The 21891-nt window shown below is 37.1% G+C and overlaps 1 protein-coding gene across 6 annotated transcripts in view; it reads left to right on the forward strand.

Annotated features, from left to right (window-relative positions):
• The window catches only part of LOC150086618 (uncharacterized), a 344793-nt gene that overhangs the window by 228121 nt on the left and 94781 nt on the right, over nt 1-21891 (forward strand). For all 6 annotated transcript variants that reach the window (XR_016546895.1, XM_090372632.1, XM_090372628.1 and 3 more), the window contains 3 exons: nt 5330-5503; nt 14434-14674; nt 20605-20702. Coding sequence is in view for 5 of the 6 variants with exons in the window: in XM_090372632.1 (XP_090228758.1) it covers nt 5330-5503; nt 14434-14674; nt 20605-20702 (513 nt within the window). In the remaining variant the exon portion in view is untranslated. The remainder of the gene's footprint in view (nt 1-5329; nt 5504-14433; nt 14675-20604; nt 20703-21891) is intronic.

Genomic DNA, 21891 nt, shown 5'->3' on the forward strand with positions numbered 1-21891 from the left:
CACACATATTCGAAGTCTTTCTTCATAAGGACGCCCTTTTGCCGATCTCACCAGGCGAGTTACCCTTCTTTGCACCCTTTCAAGAAGCTCGATGTCTTTCTTTAGGTGCGGTCTCCATACTTGAACACAGTATTCCAAGTGTGGTCTAACATAAGCCTTATATAATGGGATTATCACGTCCCTATCTCTACTTGCAAAAGTTCGATAGATCATCGATAGGACACCATGGGCCTTCCTTGCAACCTGTTTACAATGCTCAGAGAATTTCATGTCTGACCGTATCGTAACACCCAAGTCCCTTTCCTCCAGTACTGGGTTTAGTTGAACTCCACCAAGTGAATAAGTTATTTTGGGATTACTGTTTCCCAGGTGTAATACCTTACACTTTGTTGGATTAAAGCACAGCTGCCATTTTTCTGACCATTCTTGAAGTCTATCTAGGTCTCTCTGAAGAAGCTCAGCTTGACAGTGATCATTAACTACTCTACCAATTTTAACATCATCTGCAAATTTAGACATCACGCCCTCTATCCCTTCATCAATGTCGTTTATGAAAATTAAAAACAACAGTGGTCCTAATACTGATCCTTGGGGAACCCCACTTCTTACATCAACCCAATCTGAGGAATAGCCATTTATCACAACCCTCTGCCTCCTACCCTGAAGCCATCCTACTATCCATCTAAGGATTTTCCCAGTGATTCCAACCTCTTCTAGCTTATAAAGCAACCGCTCATGTGGGACTGAGTCAAAAGCTTTGCTGAAATCTAAATAAACAATGTCGAAATTATTCCCTAAATCCAGCTCGTGAGTGACCCTTTCGAAATAGTGAACCAGATTTGTTAAACATGATTTTCCCTTTACAAAACCATGCTGAGTATCCTTGAGAATTTCAATTCGATCCAAATGATCCTGAATTCCACCCTTGATCATTGCCTCCATGATTTTCCCTACTACTGAAGTCAGACTGACAGGTCGATAATTTCCCACTTCACTTTTAGAGCCACCCTTATGTATGGGTGATACATTTGCACTTTTCCAATCCAAGGGAATCTCCCCAGAGTCTAGTGATGCTCGCATAACCAGCCTCAGTGGTTCAATGCACTCGCTTGCCGCCTCTCTCAAGATTATAGGGTATATTCCATCAACTCCAGGAGCCTTACTGGTCTGTAGGCTTGAAAGTTTTTCATTAAATAATCTTGCGAAATTTCAATATCATTAATTACATATTTTTTAACTTCGCTCCCACAATTTCCCATTGCCACAAAAGGCTTTTCATTTGTAAATATCGATGCAAAATAACTGTTGAGTTCATCTGCAACGGCAGCTGGTGTATTTATTACTGTCCCCTTTCCCTTACGTAAAGGTCCGATCTGGTTTGTCCTGCTCTTCTTGGCATTTATATATGTGAAGAATTCTTTATCCCCCCTCTTTGCTCTGTTTGCTAGTGAAATTAAGAACTGTAATGTGTTGTGAAATTGTGTGTCCAGATTTGGAATTAATGTAACAGATTTAATTAAAATATTTTTTTATTTTTATATTACAAAAGCCTTGATGGTCTTCAATTAAAGATATTGCTTTGAACATTTCTAATGTGTTATTTCTTGAAATTTAACTAAAGGCCTGATGTAGCTAAATGACTAGCATGGAAGTACAATAGTACATGTATTTGAGATGACCATAGTTCAAATCCACGTGACCACAAAATACAATTAACGATAGCATTCATGTTAAAATATCTAGTTGTAAGCTCCTCTGATCTGTGTGGTTTGTTTTCCTATGAGACTGGGCCTATTGATTCCTTACATGTTAATTATATTTATCATAAAAAATTATAATAATGACAAATACAGATGCTGTTATTAAAGTTAAAAACAATGTAGACATATGCTGCAGTAGTAAAATAGCATTTACTATCAGTACTACAATGCAGATTTTGTAGTACTGCAATAAGACAGTATTGCAGTAATATTGAAGGTCTAATGAATATTTTATTATACTGTAGACACTATGATGCAAGACCTATGCAAGGCTATGAAGCAGCAGTCATTTAAAAAGAAAATTAAGATTATTATTATTATTATTATTATTATTATTGTACTTAAATAATGATACCATACTATTAACAGCATGCAGATTTTATGTTGTTAATATCAAATGTCACTATAGAAAAAATCTTAATGTATTCCATAAAATTCTTAAGTTACTGAATTTATCTTGTTGACAGGGAAATGTTGTTAAAAACAATGTTTTAAAATTAAATGTTATTGTATATGCATTATATACTTTTTGGGAAAAGCCATACCCCTTTTTCTGTCTTGCTTGGACTTTACCATCTGGCAGATGGTAAAGTTCAAATTTAATTCCTTGTAGCATTAGTAGAGGCACAGGATGCAAGAAAGCAAGCTTATACAGCATCAGGCCAAAAAAAAATTCCCATTTCACTGATCCATTCATTCCAAACATTCGTCTAGTTCTGCCTTGAATTTATTAAAGCTATCAACTTCCACAACAACAGATGGAAGTTTGTTCCAGCAATCAATTACCCACTGGCTAAAGGCAAACTTCGACACATCTATTCTACAACTGTCTTTCCTCAGTTTGAATCTATGCCCCCTCAGGTTTGTAATCTGAGCAAGAGGAAGAATCCCATCAGCATTGAGACTGCTCAATCCATTCAAGGCCTTATACACCTCAATCAGATCGCTTTGCAGGTGCCTAGTCTCCAGAAGCTGCAATTTGCAGAACTTAAACCTTTCTTCATAAGAGCACCCATTTGTTCCCTTCACCAGTCTTGTTGCCCTTCTCTGTACTCATTCTAGAAACTCTATATCCTTCCTAAAATGAGACTTTCAAACCTGTACACAGTACCCAAGGTGTGGCCCGACCATTGCCTTATACAAGGGTTGTTGCCCTTCTCTGTACTCATTCTAGAAACTCTATATCCTTCCTAAAATGAGACTTCCAAACCTGTACACAGTACACAAGGTGTGGCCTGACCATTGCCTTATACAAGGGGATAATCATCTCCTTATCCCTGCTTGCAAAATTCCTGTATATCATTGACAAGACACCGTGACCTACTCTGGCAGCCTGTCTGTGCTGTTCAGAAAACTTCATATCTGACTGCACAATTACCCCCCCAGGTCTCTTTCATTCTCTACTATCCGAGTGTAACACCACATAATTGGTACATTTCTCTGGGGTTACTGCTACCCATATACAGTACTTTGCATTTGTCTATGTTTAACTTCAGTTGCCACTTCTCAGCCCATCTACCCAACTTTTCCAGATCTGTTGCAGCAGCATTCTGTCATTACTGTTATTAACAACCCTGCCAGCCTTTGTATCACCTGCAAACTTTGACATTAAGCTTGATATACCTTCATCAATATCATTGATAAATACACAAAACAACAATGGGCCGAACACCGAACCGTGGGGGGGACACGACTAATAATATTAGTCCACATTGAGTAGTACCTATTGATCACCCAGGCACCTCCGTAGCCAGGTGGGAAGGAGCAGCAGTGCATAGCACACGCTTCTTGATTAGACCGGGGTTCAAGCCCTTCACCACCAAATACGGAGGATGCGGAAAGGTCAGGAATGACCACCGCATATTCACAGAGCAATATAGCCTTAGTTGCTAATGCTCCTAAAAACTAAACAACGACAACTGATCAACATTCTCTGTCTTCTCCCACTCAACCATCCTTTTATTCATTGTAACAACTTGCCCTTAATGCCATACTGCTCCAATTTGTACAGTAGTTTTCCATGTGCAACAGTATCAAAAGCTTTTCTGAAATCCAAGTATATGATATCACAATTATTTTTTGCATCCAGTTCCTTTGTGACCATATCATAGTATCCAATCAAATTAGTCAGACAAGACTTCCCCTTGACAAACCCATGCTTTGTCTGAATTATTACTGCTGTCTTGTCTAGATGATTCTGCAATGCTTCTTTAACCAGTGACTGTTATTTTCCTTGAAACAGAAGTCAAACTAACAGGTCTGTAATTACCTGTGTCACTCTTTGATCCCCTTTGTGAATTGGAGATACATTTGCACATCTCCAGTCTGTGGGGGACTCCCCATGAGTCCAAGTATGCTCTCATAATTATGGCTAAGGGTTTGCTTACTTTCTTTGCCACCTCCTTTAATATAACTGGATAGATCCCATCCACCCCAGGTGCCTTTCTTATGTTTAACTTCAACAATTTCTCCTCCACTTTGCTCTCAGTTATTACAAAATCATTTAACTCCCTGTTAGAGTTTGATAAGCATCTGGCTCTCTCCTCCTTGAATAACTCCTCATGTGTGAATGTAGATGCAGAATACTCATTTAGTTCGGCAGCTATCTGAGAATGATCATCTACAGTCAAACCATTGATATCAAGTGGACCAATCTGATTCATCCCCTTCCTTCTAGGGTTTACATAAGTAAAGAAGTCCTTGTTGTTTTTCTTTGCATCCTTTGCCAAAGATTTCTCATAATCAGCCTTTGCTTGCCTAACCTCCTTTGTGACTTGATTACAGACTAGCTTATATCTACCATCGCTTCTGTGTCACCTGATAATTTATATGCATCCCATGCATTTTTTTTCTGCCATGAGTCTCATTAGTTCATCTGACATCCATTTGGGCCTGCACCTAGAACAGTATTTCTTAGTTGGAACAAAAAGCCTAGTAGCTTCCAAAATTACTTCCTTGAATGCTTCCCATTTAGAATTTGCTGCTGGTAACATCATCAGTTGGTCCCACTGTATAGAACCTAAAAAATCTCTTGAGACCACTGTAGTCACATTTATGAAAGCAAAAACCCTTCCCTTTACCCCTGATGGTAGTTACATCTTTAAGTAAATCCCACATCAGTATACACTGTGATCACTGCCATCTATGTGTTGTCTTACTGAAGTTAAGTTCTATCATGCCTGACATTTTTATGACACTATCTTAATATTAAATTATGACAGTCTTATATATTAGATTATTGTTTTTATCAGTCATATAAACTATAGATAATTTTATTATTTCTTTGGATATTAATGAACAACACTTCACTAAAAATGAATGACAGAATGGCAATGAATATTTTGGGTAATGTTGATATGTAACATAATTTCAAATTCTTTAGAAATAATATAAAAAAAACCAGCTAATTTTTTCACTAAAACTTTGCTCTTTAGCCTTGGCCATCTTGAAAATAAGCAGAAATTTATTTATCTACTTGCTTAATGTAAAAGTGTTAAAAGGTTTCTTCATATAAAGAACTGTTCTTACATTTAGTTATAGCAGTGATTCATTTTGATTTTGTATTCTAGATTACCATGTTCCTTTGTTACACATGCACTTCTTGGCTCTTATCTGATTCAGTCTGAACTTGGAGACTATGATCCTGAAGAGCATCCCAATAACTATTTATCAGAATTTCGTTTTGCTCCTAACCAGACACCAGAGCTTGAAGAGAAGGTGATGGAATTACATAAACAGCATAAGTATGTTGCTAAAGTTTTTACTTGAACTGGATGAACTAGTTAGTATGTTTTTTTTTTTTTTTTTTTTACTAGCACATAAAAGGGAACTTCTTTATATTGAATTTATAAAGAAATTGGAAACTTTTGTGTACTATCTAAGATTTGGTGAAAATTCATGTAAAAAGTGCTTTGGAATTAATTGCATTTGGTTGCATGCTGTGGAATTAATGTAATATACTGTAGCTTATTTTGCATAGCACTGCACAATAAGAGATTAAGTATAATACAATGTGTCTTATGTTGGAGAAAAAAGTAACACACAATGCATGGAAAAAAACTAATATATCTTTTGCATAATGACCCAATGAATAACCGATAATGATGTATGCTTTTATTTTGGAACCACCACAATCCTCTGGCCATTTAATTTTCTTTTAGGCAGCTTATTTAACCGAAAATGCAGGCTAAATTGGACTCTCAGAATATCACACACAAATAAACGTCTTGGAACTTTTTTTACTGATCACCTTCATATTTTTGTAATGTCTTGATGCTGTTTACAGTTAACAGTCTAAACATTATTGATGCCCAACTAAAATTTGCTGATTCCTGGGCAGTTTGCTAGATTTTTCGGAATTCCTATACATAGTCAAAAAATGAGTGGTGCTGGAAAATGGATTACAACATTTGGAGGTTCAACTGTATAAATACTTTCTTTCGTCCCAGGAGCATTTCAGATTTGTCAGAAGAAATTTATTATTAAAATTACGATTTTTTTAAAATCTGTTTTTAGTTTTTGTTAATTTTAATTTCTGTATTATCATGCCATGTTGAGCAGAGAGAAAACTTTTTATAAAATCTTATAAGAGTATTTTTGGTTTTTAGATTCCAATCTTTTAACATATTTTTCCCTAATATTGTATTTCTATGGCATTGCCTCAGTTTTTATGTAACAATGAGAAAACTGAGTTTGCTACTAAATGCATTACTTTCATACTCTGGAGACATGTCACCATGAGTTGACTCAGTTTTGCATTCACACTTTAAATAAAAGTATTGCTCTAAAGGGAGAAGCACACTAGTATTTATTTTAAATGCATGCCATTACCCATACTGTTGTTTGAATACTTTATATTCAAGATAAAACCATACTTTTCAACCTGAAAGACTCCAAAATAGTAGAAAGACGACAGATGAAAGTGTGCCACTGAAAAGAAAAGGAAGCCTCATTCTGAATTCTCTCAACCTCATAATCACAGCTTATCTCAGAACTCATTACACTGCTTTTGGTGCTGGTTTATAGCTTATTGCCGGGTAAGTAGATGCTGTGACTGAATGACCTGACAACCCAGTGATGAGAAATATTCACAATAAGTGAGGTGCTTGATGATGCAGAAGTTTTAAAAGACCAGTTGAATTTAGGGCAAAAGCCTCATGCTATGAGACTTGTAAAATATTTTTGTACAGGTATAGCATAGTCTTCGTTTGTACATAGCATTGGGTAAATTAAATTTGATCTCATTTTGGAGGCACTTCACCAAATTTCCACAGTAATTGCACTGACATTTTTAAATAAAAAGCACTGTTCCAAAGGAAGAAGTATACTGCTATTTATTTGAAATGTGTGCCATTACTTATTTTTATTGTAACCAGTACAGCAGTTAATGTGCTGTGCATTTTTTGTGAAAGCATTCTGCCTTGATTTCATGCTGTGCAGTGAGTATCCATTGTATGGGAAGCCCAGTCATTACATATTTATTTCTGATTATTGGTTGATCAATTGGTAGGTGTGAAGAATGCATTCCTTCCAACCATTCCATCAGTATTTTCTGAAGTTCATTATGTGGAGAAACTTCTGTGTTCCTTCTCTTGTTTACGCCACATTTGCTTTTCAGTTCTGCACTTAGAAAATCACATTTTTCATTAGGCATCATAAAAATAATGGCGCATGGGCCAAGTTTCATGCTATCTGTACCAGTGGAATGTTTTGTATGTTTGTGGTTTTTTTTTTTTTTGTTCACAAATTATTTTAACTTTTTTCATGATTATCAGCTTCTTTCTTTTCATAGCCATAATGAACAATGGATCTTGTTACTGATTAAGCACTAATTGATTAACTAAAAATATATAAAAGTAATTGTTTTCATTTCACTGCACATACCTCCCAGTGTAATATTCACTCCAAAATTGATAATACAGGTAGTCCTCGATTTACATCGGGGTTAGGTTCCTGGGGGGCAAATGGACAGGTGCAAATGGAACCCTTTATATAACAGAGTCAATTGGAAATCACAGGGTTAGGTTCCGGGCACCAAACATTTTACCTACCACTTTGCATGGAATATAGAGGCATATTCATAGCCCTACACACATTAGGGTGGCTTTCATCAGATTCCAACCTCCAAATATCGCACTAGGATTCAATTAACTATTTTTACCAGACATGGCATGTCTTTATTCTATTAAATTAAAAACTTTATATAGCACGATTGGAAAAAAACTGCACACGGCTATCACTATCATTATTATTTAATTTATTAATAGCACAATTAATAAAAAAACGTTAGCGTAATAAATTTCCAACATGTGTAAATAGCATAAACAACAACCAACTGAATGCTTCACTGCATGGACCTTTACTACCCGCATCCATGAGTGGTTACTTTGAGGGCAGGAATCTTTCTCGTCTCTGATACGAATGTGCTAATTGCTGATTGGCTCAGATTGTCCTAAATCATCTGAACAGTGCACAATACTGTTCAACACTGAACAGGAATCTTTCTCGTCTCTGATACGAATGTGCTAATTGCTGATTGGCTCAGATTGTCCTAAATCATCTGAACAGTGCACAATTTTAAGGGCACAAAAGGTGATATAGTTGTACACGTTGGCACTAATAATATTAAGAGTAGGAGACCGGCAGAATTACTTAACAAGTACAGGTCACTGTTGAACAAAAGCCGAGAATTAGGGTTGAATTTGAAAGTGTCTGCAATTCTGCCCAGACACGATAGGAGGGAGTATATGATGAGAGCCTTGTCGATCAATTCGGCCCTGGAAAGATTGTGCAAGGCTCAAGGGGTAGAATTTTTTTCAGCCTGGACTGTACTTGTTAACAGGAGAGATTGCTTCTACAGGGATGGGATACACTTAAATAGAAAGGGTGCAAGAATATTTGCTGATGCTATCGAGGCAGTGTTAGGTGGGTCGGAAAACTGCTAGCTTGGGGGGAGACAAAGACCAATAGATTGACAGTAGCCACTGGCAGAGGTGAAAGAGATTCTTGCACTGCTTCTATTAGAATGAGCAGAAGCCTGGAAAACAAGATGCATGGTATTTCAGAGACTGCTGGGAGCCATTGCGGTACAAGTAAACACATGGGTTGTGTTAGGGTAGCTAAGAATAGAAACAGGTGCAGGTATACTTGCGTGTACACCAATGCTAGGAGTTTAGTAAATAAATTTGATGAATTTGAGGTATTGCTCAAAACATCAAAGGCAGATATTGTTGGGATATCAGAGACGTGGTGTCACACAGATATAAGGGATGCAGAACTGCAATTTGGGGAGTACAACGTCTACAGAAAGGATAGACATGATAGGAAGGGGGGAGGGGTTATGCTATTAGTTAAGAAACACATAAAAACCAAGGAAGTGAAGCCAGTTGACATCGCCGGACAGTGCAGTGTTGAGTCAGTTTGGTGTGACATAAGCATTGGGAGATCAAAATTGAGAGTAGGAGTGTGCTATAGGCCTAATGACTCTGATGAGTATAATAAGAAACTGTACAGGGAAATAGAGTGGGCCAGTAAATCAGAGAGTCTTATAATGGGAGATTTTAATTTCCCAGATATTGACTGGAATTTGGGGACTGGTTACTCACACACTAGCAGGGCTTTTGTGGATTTATTGGATGATTGTTTTCTACATCAGCATGTTCGGGAGGCAACTAGAGGGAGTAATACTCTTGATTTGATTATCAGCAGTGATTCTTCATGCATTAAGAATCTGCAGATAAACGAACCACTAGGTGGCAGTGATCACCGTGTGGTGAAGTGGGATTTACTCAAAGAGGTAACTACCATTAGGGGTAAAGGGAAGGGTTATTGCTTCCGTAAAGGCGACTACGATGGACTGAGACAGTATTTAAATTCTATACAGTGGGACCAACTGATGATGTTACCAACAGCAAATTCAAAATGGGAAGCATTCAAAGAACTTATCTTGGAAGCTACTAGGCTTTACATACCAACTAAGAAATATTGTTCAAGGTTTAGGCCAAAATGGATGTCAGATGAACTAATGAGGCATATGGCAGAGAAGAAAAATGCATGGGATACTTACAAATTAACACATGACACAGAAGCCATAGATACAAGTTGATATGCAACCAAGTTACAAAGGAGGTTAGGCAGGCAAAGGCAGATTACGAGAAATCCTTGGCAAGGGATGCAAAGAAAAACAGCAAAGAGTTCTTTACTTATGTTAACTCTAGAAGGAAGGGGATGAATCAGATTGGTCCACTTGATATTGATGGGTCAACTGTTGATGATCCTGCTCAGGTAGCTAACAAACTAAATGAATATTTTGCATCGACATTCACACATGAGGAGTTATTCAGCAAGGGGAATGCCAGAGATGTATTCAACTCTAGCAGTAAGCTACAGAATCTTGAAATAACTGGGAGTAAAGTGGAGGAGGTGGAGGAGAAACTGTTGAAGATAAACACAAGAAAGGCACCCGGGGTGGATGGTATCTATCCAGTTATATTAAAGGAGGCAGCAGAGGAAGTAAGCAAACCCTTAGCCATAATTATGAGAGCTTCCTTGGACTCAGGGGAGGTATCCATAGACTGGAAATGTGCAAATGTGACCCCAATATACAAAGGAGGATCAAAGGCTGACACAAGTAATTATAGACCTGTGAGCTTAACTTCTGTTCCAGGAAAATTAATGGAGGCACTGGTTAAAGAAGCACTGCAGGATCATTTAGACAAGACTTCAGTTATAGCTCAGACACAGCATGGTTTTGTTAAGGGGAAGTCTTGCCTGACCAACTTGATTGGATATTATGATGCAGTCACAAAAGAACTGGATGCAGGGAATAACTTTGATATTATATACTTGGATCTTAGAAAGGCTTTTGATACTGTTGCACATGGAAGACTGCTACACAAATTGGAGCAGTGTGACATTGGAGGCAAATTGCTGCTATGGATAAAGGGGTGGTTGAGGGGGAGAAGACAGAGAGTGGTAATCAATGGACACTGCTCATCGTGGACTAATGTTATTAGTGGAGTCCCTCAGGGCTCAGTGTTGGGTCCATTATTGTTTTCTGTATTTATAAATGATATAGATGATGGTATATCAAGCTTAATGTCCAAGTTTGCAGATGATACAAAGGTTGGCAGGGTTGTCAAGGACACTACTGACACTATGCTGCTGCAACAGGATCTGGAAAGGTTGAGCAGATGGGCTGAGAGGTGGCAAATGAAGTTTAACATTGACAAATGTAAAGTACTACACATGGGAAACAGCAACCCCAGAGCAACGTATCAACTCTGTGGTACTACACTGACAGTGGTAGAGAATGAAAGGGACTTGGGGGTGGTTGTGCAGGCAGATATGAAGTTCTCTGAGCAGTGCAGACGGGCTGCAAGAGTAGCTCATGGAGTATTGTCAATGATATACAGGAATTTTTCCAGCAGGGATAAGGAGGTGATTATTCCATTGTATAAGGCAATGGTCAGGCCACACCTAGAGTACTGTATACAGGTCTGAAGGCCTCATTTCAAGAAGGATGTAGAGCTGCTGGAACGAGTACAGAGAAGGGCAACAAGATTAGTGAATGGAACAAAGGGGTGCTCTTACGAAGAAAGGCTTAAGTTTTGCAAATTACAGTGTCTGGAGACTAGGCACCAGCGAGGTGATCTGATAGAGGTGTATAAAGCCTTGAATGGTTTAAGCATGCTCAATGCTGATGGGATTCTTCCTCTAGCTCAGAAAAATCACCTGAGAGGGCATAAATTCAAATTGAGGAAAGACAGATGTAGGATAGACGTGAGGAAATTTGCCTTTAGCCAGCGGGTGGTTGGTTGGTGGAACAGACTTCCATCCCTTGTGGTGGAGGTTGATAGCCTAAATAAGTTTAAGGCTCAGCTGGACAGGTATTTGGAACGAACAGAGGGGTGAAGTCGAAGTGGGTTTTTTTTTTTTTTTTTTTTGGCTGATGCTGCATAAGCTTGCTTTCTTGCATCAAATGCCTCTGCTAATGCTAATACATAACACAAGTATTATGTTGATAAATTTTGTCTGACGATTTTAAACTTTCAATTTATAAAAAAAAATTGCAAAAATAAATAAATAAAAATGGTGTTGTGGTTAGTGATCTGCGCTGTTGCAAATCAGCACAAATCGGAGCGGCGCAAAATGAAGGCTACCTGTACTTTGTAATAAACAGTAATTGAGTGCAACATGTATTTCAGGCTCAGTGATAGAATGGATTAAACAGTCATAGGATACTGATGGTGCTTTTGCAGTTTTACTTATTTTTTCCTGAATTTTAATGACATTTAAAATTTAATATGTATTTAATGTTCCTTCTGTGATTAATATAATAAGCAATTAGATTCATAATTTATGTATTTAGTAAAGTAATTAAAAAAAATCCAACTAAAAGCAACAACTTTTATGTGTGAACTGAGAAAGAAGAAAATTTCATTTCTGCACATCTCCCATATTACTCATTCATTCCTCCAATCAGCACATGGAAACAAAGATAATATCCAGTGTTTCAGCTACAATATACAGGGTGATTCTCAGTTATTTTCGGAAACAACAAAATAAAACTGCTTACAGAATATGAAAGTTAACTCAAAAAGTTTTATTACCTATACAATCAATACTGTAGAATGCTAGGCAACTTCAACATACATACCTTTAATGGCACGTAAGATGTTCAAGCAATATTCAATTTCCCTCCAAGTGTTCTCGAGCATTTGCAGTGTAACTGTTTCGATCGCAGCAACAATTCTGAGCTTCAGTTCGTCGAGGGAGATCACAGGGGTCTTGTACACAATGTCTTTCATGTATCCCCACAGGAAGAAATCAAGCGGTGTAAGATTCGGTGAGTGTGGAGGCCTTGGAATCGGTCCACCATGCCCAAACCAGTGCCCAGGAAAATGCATGTCAAGAAATTCTCGGACAATAAGAGCCCAATGTGGCTGTGCACCATCTTGCTGGAACACCACATTTGGCTGATGATTTTCCAGCTGGGGTAACAGATGCAGCTGTAGCCTGTCCAGGTAGGTCGCTGCTATCACTGTTTTTTCCGCAAAGAAAAAGGGCCCCAAAAATTCTGAACATGACTAAGCACACACCAGACATTGACCTTTGGATTATCCCTTTCAAATTCTCGAATGGTGTGAGGGTTTTCTGATCCCCATATTCTGCAGTTATGACGATTTACCCTCCCTGATACATAAAACATTGCTTCATCACTAAATCTCCATCTCCGAAGGTAATTTTCATCAGCTTCGATGTTTGACAAAATGTCTTGAGCAAATTGGAAACAGCAGGGTTTATCTTTCGGCTTTAAAGCCTGCACAATCTGCAGTTTGTAGGAATGGAGGTGAAGGCAGTTATGAACAACCCTACAAACAGTCATTTGTGGTATACCTAACTGCAAAAAAACTTGTCTAGTTGATTTTTGTGGGCTTTGGAAAAAACACTTCGTGGATTCAATTAACATCTTCTTGCAAAGTGCTTGGTCTTCCTGCTCCTTTTTGGTGCAGAACACTACCAGTCTCTTGAAATTGTTTTAACCAATGTTGGATAGCATTATCTGAAAGTGAATCTTTTCCGTACTGAGTTCTGTAATGACGTTGCATTGTAATAACAAACTTTGTTTCGAAAAACCAAAGTATGCACATTGCCTTCTCTTGAACAGTCACCATTTTGAAGTAATGCCGTCAATATCTCCCATATGTAAATGCAGCGAGTACAACGTTTGTCTCTTCTGGAAGATTGTTGTCTTCCAGTTGTCTCTTTTTTTAATTGTTGTTTCCGGTTTGAAAATTATAGGCTACGGAAACCCCAACAATAATTTAGAATCGCCCTGTACTTTATGTGGACAGCCCATGTTGAGATGTATGAAAAAATAAATAAATAAAATAATAGTTGCCAGGTTTCTGTTGATTCAATTTTAATGAAGTTTGGGATTGCATGAAAAATCTTTCTTTTAAGATGGATTTTCATGAAAAATCTTTCATGAAAATCCATCTACTGGAAGTTGAATTTTTACATGTCCTTACAGATGGACGAACATGGCGAAGACAATGGGTACAAAATAATGAAATATTAGTGACAGAATTCACAACCACCTTGGTTGAGAGTTGAAGGCATCATGACATCACAAGTGATGGCAGCAGTTTTGGTGCAGGTTCAGCAATTGATGTCACTTGCCAGCTGGCAAAAGAATAATGTGAATATTTGTTGTTAAGTTTAAATTCACCAAAAATGGGAAAATAATGCATTGTTTATATTGCGCTTGGGCTAGGACCAGAAAAAAATATGGTATATTACTAAATGCAGGAACACTAAATTGGAATTTCACTATATTATGGAATTCCATTATTTGGAATGTGACGTTCTGTAGGATGTGTTGTTTGAATTTCTGCATTTGGTTGCATAATTAGAATTTCTGTGATTAACAAAAATTCCTAGGCATTCAGCAAGGTTAAGCCTCTATTGGCAGGGTAGGATTAGGTCCATTAAATGATGGAATGTTTGACCTGCGAGGGGCAGTAGTAAATAATAATTATTCTGCAGTAACTTCAGAATAATGATTATTCTGGAGTTATTGTAGTTAATATCTATAGAAAAACATTTTATAGCTCAGAAATATTTATTCTTGAAGTGAAAATCCCCCATTTTTCCCCCTTTCTTTCTCTAGAGGTCAGACTCCTGCAGAAGCTGAACTTCATTATTTGGAGAATGCTAAAAAACTAGCTATGTATGGAGTAGATCTTCACCAAGCTAAAGATTCTGAAGGAGTAGATATTATGCTAGGAGTTTGTGCTTCAGGATTATTAGTATATAGAGATCGCCTTCGTATTAACAGATTTGCGTGGCCAAAAATTCTTAAAATTTCTTATAAGCGAAACAATTTTTATATAAAAATCAGGCCAGGAGAGGTAAGATATATTTTATTGTATTATTATTATTTTTCTCAATTGGAATAATTTTGGTTTAATGTACACTATCTTCAAACATGTATTAATGTATTAGGACACCTTACTCCTGAGAAGTAATGATTAATTCTGGAGGGTACATGCAGATATATGTCAGTACCAGGTAAAAGTAGAATGTGAAAGGAATGCACTCCAGTGATAGAAGGAACAGAACAGAACAGAACAAGAAAAGGACCTAGATTCCTTCACAAGTGGCATGATGGTAGGTTGTCACTTAGCGTTTAATATAATTCAGGCATGAAATGTCTGTCCATCCTCTAGATAGCAGAAAGAATGGGACATCCAAAACCAATATTATATGCCAATCAAAGGCAGAAAGTAATGTGCACATCCACAGTTGAAATAGGTGGTGAGGGGAAATCAAAGAGGTACTCTTAATGAGCTGACTTCAGAGATAGAATGGGAAGTGTAGACCCATCATCATCAGAAAAATGCTTCATAAAATGAGTTACTATGTTTGCTCAGCTGCTTTTAAGCTAAAGCCATCAACTTCAGCTGAATATGAATCCTAGTAGTGCATCACTGCTTGTCCTGGTGCAGAGAACAGAAGCATTGGAGGTTACAGAGTGGCCAAATATGATGTGGAATGATGAATCATGCTACACAATCCAGGCATGAGGTGGATGCACTTAGATGTGGTCAGTGTCCAAATAGTAGTTTATCCAATTTGTTTTGCATCAGTAATGAAGCTTGATGATGATAGTGTCATGGTATGAGTCTGATGTGCATAGTTTGGACTTGGTCCATTAGCTGTCATTGATAAATCCTTGAATGCAGCTGTCTGTAGTGACATTCTTGAACAGTTCTTCCTTAACTGCATTTGTGGCAAGTCTTTGGAGAGAGGTGTCCTAGTTCAAGTAGAGAACTAGCCACTGCTGTTTTTTGTTGGACAAGTATGACAAGATTGAAGTCCATGCTTACCAAAAACTTGTAAAAGAATTGTCCTCATAGGTTATTGATGTGTTTAAACCCTAAATGGATCACACTTGATATTAAAAATTCCTTTTTTTTTTTCGTAACCTGATGTTTTTTTTTTTTTTTTTTTTTTTTTACCCATTTAGTGTTCCAGTACATGTTGTGGAAGGTAGTGTATATTTTATAAAGATTTACAAAGTGAGCCTTGAATTTTTATGTAATTTCTTAATGTTAAAAAGATTTTAAGTGTTTGGTATCTGTAGTAGAATTTTTGTTTTTCTTTATAGTAGAACAATAATTGTTCACTTCACTTTAATTAGTTATTGGGCCATTTGTGTTTGAATATTTTTAACATATAAAACTTCAAGCTGTCAGAAATTTAAAAGAATAAGAAGGCTCCAAGCTTGGTGTTAAAATTAGGTACAATTTGTCTGGATGAAAAAACTTGCCATTTATTTTCCAAGATAAAGGCAAAGAAATATTTGTGTGTGTGTGAAAAAAAAAAAAAAAAAAAAAGAGTATTCACGGCTGAGTTATTTTGAACTATATGGGCTAACATATACCACAGTTCACAGTTGCCTAAATATTGTGGCGTGAAAAAAAGGGGAAATCTGCTAGTAAGTGTGTGTGCGTGTTCGTGCGCACGTGCGTGCACGTGTGTGTACCCACAATGCACATACAATGAATGCGTGCATATGGTGTACATTCATGTCTGCATGCACACAATGAATACATACCAAGTCACCTGCATTGTGTATATGCTTCTGCATGTCTGTCTAATGAGAGACCTAAATTTATTTAATTTCTAATTTTATATGAGGAAATTCCATGAGCTAAGACACTTAAAACAGATATTCCTTTAGAATTCTTGCCAGAATGATTGTTTTAGTTAGTTTTAGCAAGAACTAACTTTGTTAAAATTGACGTTTAGTCAGTTTAGTGAAAATAAAAATGAAGTAATATTTTTTATAGATCTTGGTGTATTAAAAAAAATAGTATTTAGCTTTTGGTATAATTAAAAAGTAGTAAAACTAAGAATACAATGCATAATAAAAGTGATAAAACACATAGTAGCTTTCAAAGAAAAGAGGCCAAGTGCTTCTATGTCAACTGTAATAAAAACATGGGACAAACCATGTAGGTAAAAGAGGGAGAGCGTGTAACACAGCAAGTATCCCATTCACTCCCTGTCATACTGAATAGAACTGTGGATTCCACAGCAGGATGTGCATGGATCCCCCTATTTTAATTACTATTGTGATCCAATATCAAAATAGTATTAGTATTAGTAATGGCCATATGGTGCAAGGAAGCCTAAGGCTTATGCTGCACAAATATGCAAAGCTCTAAGCCACAAACAGATTTGGAAATTATGGGAACAATAAAATAACTCAATATTATGAGAATATTAAACCGTGATTGCAACATTAATGTTAAATTTCAGTTGCCATTTCTCAGCCCATCTGCCTAACTTTTCTAGATCCTCTTGCAGTAGCATACTGTCATTAACCACCTTTGCCAATCTTTGTATCATTTGCAAACTTGGACATTAAACCCGATATGCCTTCATCAATATTATTGATAAATATAGAAAACAACGATGTGCCCAGCACCAAACCTTTGGGGATTCCACTAATAACATTAGTCCATGAAGAGAAATGTTCATTAATTACCACTCTCTGTCTTCTCCCACTCAACTATCCCTTTATCCATACCAGCAACATGCCCTTAATGCCACACTGCTCTAATTTGTACAGTTGTATTTTATATGCAACAGTATCAAAAGCTTTCCTGAAATCCAAATATATGATTTAAAAATTATCTTTGCATCCAGTTCCTTTGGTACTGCATCATAGTATCCAATCAGATTGGTCAAACAAGATTGCCCTTTAACAAATCCATGCAGTGACTGTATTATGTTTGCATAGCTGTCTAGTTGGTCCTTCATTACTTCTTTAACCAGTGACTCCATTATTTCCTCTGCAACAGAAGTTGATCCCCCTTTGTGAATTTGAGATACATTGTAGTAATCAGTCAAATTGGTCAAACAAGGTTTCCCCTTAACAGGCCCATGCTCTTATGAAGAAAGGCTTAAGAACCCCAGGGGCTGACATCTGGTGAGTATGGGCTTGGCACATACTCACCAGATGTCAGCCCCTGGCACACCCAGGGTCCTGAGCTGGATATCATCATTCTTCTCTTTCTTGGTGATTCCCTTCTATTTCACTCACTCACTCACTCACTCACTCTCTCTCTCTCTCTCTCTCTCTCTCTCTCTGTCTCTCTCTCTCTCTCTCTCCAGGGTAATTCAGAATTTTTTTTTTGGCTGGTGCAGCATAAGACTCAGGCTTCCTTGCACCATATGGCTAATAATAATAATAATAATAATATAAGTTTTGAAAATTACAGTGTCTGGATGGAGACTAGGCACCTGCGAGGTGATCTGATTGAGGTGTATAAAGCCTTGAATGGTTTGAGCATGCTCAATGCTGATGGTATTCTTCCTTTTGCTCGGAATAATCACCTGAGAAGGCATAAATTCAAATTGAGGAAAGACAATTGTAGGATAGATGTGTGGAAGTTTGTCTTTAGCCAGCGGGCGATTGATTGCTGGAACAAACTTCCATCTGTCGTTGTAGAAGTTGATAGCTTAAACAGATTCAAGGCAGAACTAGACAAACATTTGGAGTGAGTAGATGGGTGAAATGAGAAGGGTGTGTGTGTGTGTGTGGGTGGGTGTTTTGCTGATGCTATATAAGCTTGCTTTTTTGCATCATGTGTCCTTGCTAATGCTGTGTCTGAAGTATAATTGCAGCCTTGTCTAGATGATCCTGCATTACTTCCTTTACCAGTGACTCCATTTATTTTTTCTGGAACAGAAGTTAAACTAATAGGTTTCTAGTTATCTGTCACCCTTTGACCCCCCCCCCCTTGTGAATTGGGGATACGTGTTCACATCTCTAGTCTGCAGGGACCTCCCCTAAATCCAAGGATGCATTCATAATTATGGCTAAGGGTTTGCTTACTTCCTTTGCTAACTCCCTTAATATAATTGAATAGATCCCATCCACCTCAGATGCCTTTCTTATGTTTAACTTTGAAAATTTCTCTTCCACTTTCCTCTCAGTTATTACAAAGTCACATAGCTTTCTGTTAGTATTTGATAAACATCTGGCATCCTCTTCCCTTAAAAAATTCCTCATGTGTGAATGTAGATGCAAAATACTATTAAGTTTGTCAAACATCAAACATCAACAGTCAGACCATCAATATCGAGCGGACTAATTTGATTTATCCCCTTCTTTCTAGTGTTTACATGAGTAAAGAAGTCTTTTCTGTTTTGCTTTTCATCCTTCACCAATGATTTCTCATAATTTGCCTTTGCTTGCCTAACCTCCTTTGTGATTTGATTACAGACTAGTTTATATCTACTATAGGCTTCTGTTGCCCAATAATTTATATGCATCCCATGCACTCTTCTCTGCCATGAGTCTCATCAGTTCATCTGGCATCCATTTAGACCTTGAAGAGTATTTCTTAGTTGGTATGAAAAGCCTAGTAGATTCTATGAATAATTCCTTCAACACTTCCCATTTATAATTTTCTGATGGTAACATCATCAGTTGATCCCACTGTATAGAATTTAAAAACTGTCTAGACTGCTGTAGTCACCTTTACAAAAGCAAAAACCCTTCCCTTTACCCTTGATGGTAGTTAAATCTTTAAGTAAATCCCAAATCAGTACACTGTGATTACTGCCATCTAGTGGTTTTTTTATCTGCAGATTTCTTAATGCGTGAATAATCACTGCTAATAATCAGATCAAGAGTGTTACTTCTCTTGTTGTCTCTCTAACGTGCTGCTTAGAAAACAGTCATCCCTTTGGAATTGCTGATTATATATCTTTATTGCAATCAGTGAAAAGCCTAGTTAAAATTAAAAACTTTATTGCAATCAGTGAATAGTTACATGCAGTGGTGCGTTATACCTTCATGGAGCCCAAGACTAAATGGAATTTGGGGCCCCATCTAAAGAAAAAACTAACTAATGAAGAACATTTTCAATTTCATTTTATTGTGACAACAAAACTAACAAATTATATGACATAAGAACTAAATATAAAATTTCATCAAAATTGGCAAAACCATTTTTGAAAAAAAAAAACAACGTAATTTTCAAATTAATCTTCAAGTAAAGTTCATTGACCATGGAAAGTAGAAAGTTCAGTTTCTAATAAAAATCACTTAAAAATATTAGTAAAAATCAGCAATGAGTTTTTGAAACAGTGATTTTGGAGCCCCCATCAGATCAGGGCCTTAGGCAGATGTCTTTTTTGCCTATAGGATAATGCACTGGTTACATGGATGCCTGATGCAATACCCATAACAGCAACAGTGCTAAGGGTTTAACATAAAAACTAACCAATACAGCAAAAATTACGTACTAGCTCTCAGATATTCCTCAAAGCCAAAACTTGGCTAGGGTGAGGTAAGGAAATTTAGAAGGGTTGGGTTGCATTTTATTACAAAGCTCTAGAAAATAATTCTATTCTGAAAATGCCATCTTCCTGATCACTATTCTCAATGGTATTTGCTATATACAATATCATTTAGTGTTACAGTGCATGTTCATCCAGAGCCCTGCTAGTGTTCTCCATTTTTTGGAAGAATGGTCCAGTGATAAAGTCTGCTTTATTACCGAATACCTTGCCATGACTTTAGCTCCCTGCACTGGTCTCCCAGCAGTAACATGTGGGTTCTTCCAAATAATGCATTTGTTCAAAAGTTATGGTTTTGTAACTTTTATGCAAATTTTCAGAAATCAACAACTAATCATTATTGAGATACTTGACTCTGAGTTGACCATACTTCTTTATACTTTTGCTGTAATTTAACCTGTTCTATGAAATATGTATTACATAAAGTTTATCTATAGTTTTCTTATTTTGTTTTATTTAGCTTGAACAGTTCGAAAGTACAATAGGTTTCAAGTTAGCTAATCACAGAGCAGCAAAACGACTTTGGAAAGTCTGTGTTGAACATCATACATTTTTTAGGTGAGTTAAAAAATGAGTGAGTTTTATGTTACTGTGGCCATAAATATAATTACTAGGCAGAAGAATAGCAATTGTGCAACAATATTTGATAGCAGGCACATTCTTTATGGCTATAAATATAATGTTAAACAAAAAACTGAAAAGTAAAGTTTCATTTTACCAGTGAACGTAAAATGTGGTGAAATAATGAAGTTATTGAACTATGTTAAGTTTACAAGTTCTGGTTATTGGGCGCGTTATAGCCTTAGTTGCTAATGCACCAATAAAATCCAACAATAACAACCAAATCTGTTTATTGGTCACTTAGAGATTTATTAAAGTGTGATTGACATAGTTTATGCAACAGTGGGTGATAATAGGTGCATGCATGCGCGCGTGCACACACACACACACACACACACACACACACACACACACACACACACACACACACACACACACACACACACACACACACACACACACACACACACACACACACACACGTGTATGCAGGCATTTTTCAGTTTATATGTGTTCCTGAAATCAATATAATGGGTGAGGTGGGATTGGATGGGACTGTTGGGTGGAAGCACAGAGTTGAATTCTAAAATGATAGATAGTTATAGATGTTTATATATGTAAAATATGAGTCAGGTAGTACCAAAAATTATATTTTTTATAGTTAAGTGTTTTTAAATGCATATCAGTTGATACTTGAAGTTTATGATAGACATTCTCTTAGGTATGGCAAGCTTGCTTGCTACCTGGGAGTCTAAAAATGCTGATGGAACTGATATTCAGGTAGTATCTGAGTCAAGTAGGCTGAATTTCGGTGAAGCCTGGTCATTCTGCAACAACCAAATCTCTGCTTGCACCTTCAGGATGATGGGACTGTTATTAATCCTGGTTATAAACCCCCATATGCAAGTCCTGAAATACTGCACCTAGTATACTGTAGGAGACCCCCCAGATGTCAGGCCACACCTTGAGTACTGTATACAGGTCTGGAGGACTCATTTTAGGAAGGATGTTGAGTTGCTAGAACGAGTACAGAGAAGGCCAACAAGATTGGTGAGAAGAACAAAGGGGTGTGCTTATAAAGAAAGGCTTAAGTTCTGCAAGTTGCAGCATCTGGAGACTAGGCACCTGCGAGGTGATCTGATTGCGATGTATAATGCCTTGAATGGTTTGAGCAGGCTCAATGCTG

Source organism: Mastigoproctus giganteus, chromosome 4, assembly GCF_048544385.1.
Source record: "Mastigoproctus giganteus isolate SK-2022 chromosome 4, ASM4854438v1, whole genome shotgun sequence".
Classification (NCBI taxonomy): domain Eukaryota; kingdom Metazoa; phylum Arthropoda; class Arachnida; order Uropygi; family Thelyphonidae; genus Mastigoproctus; species Mastigoproctus giganteus.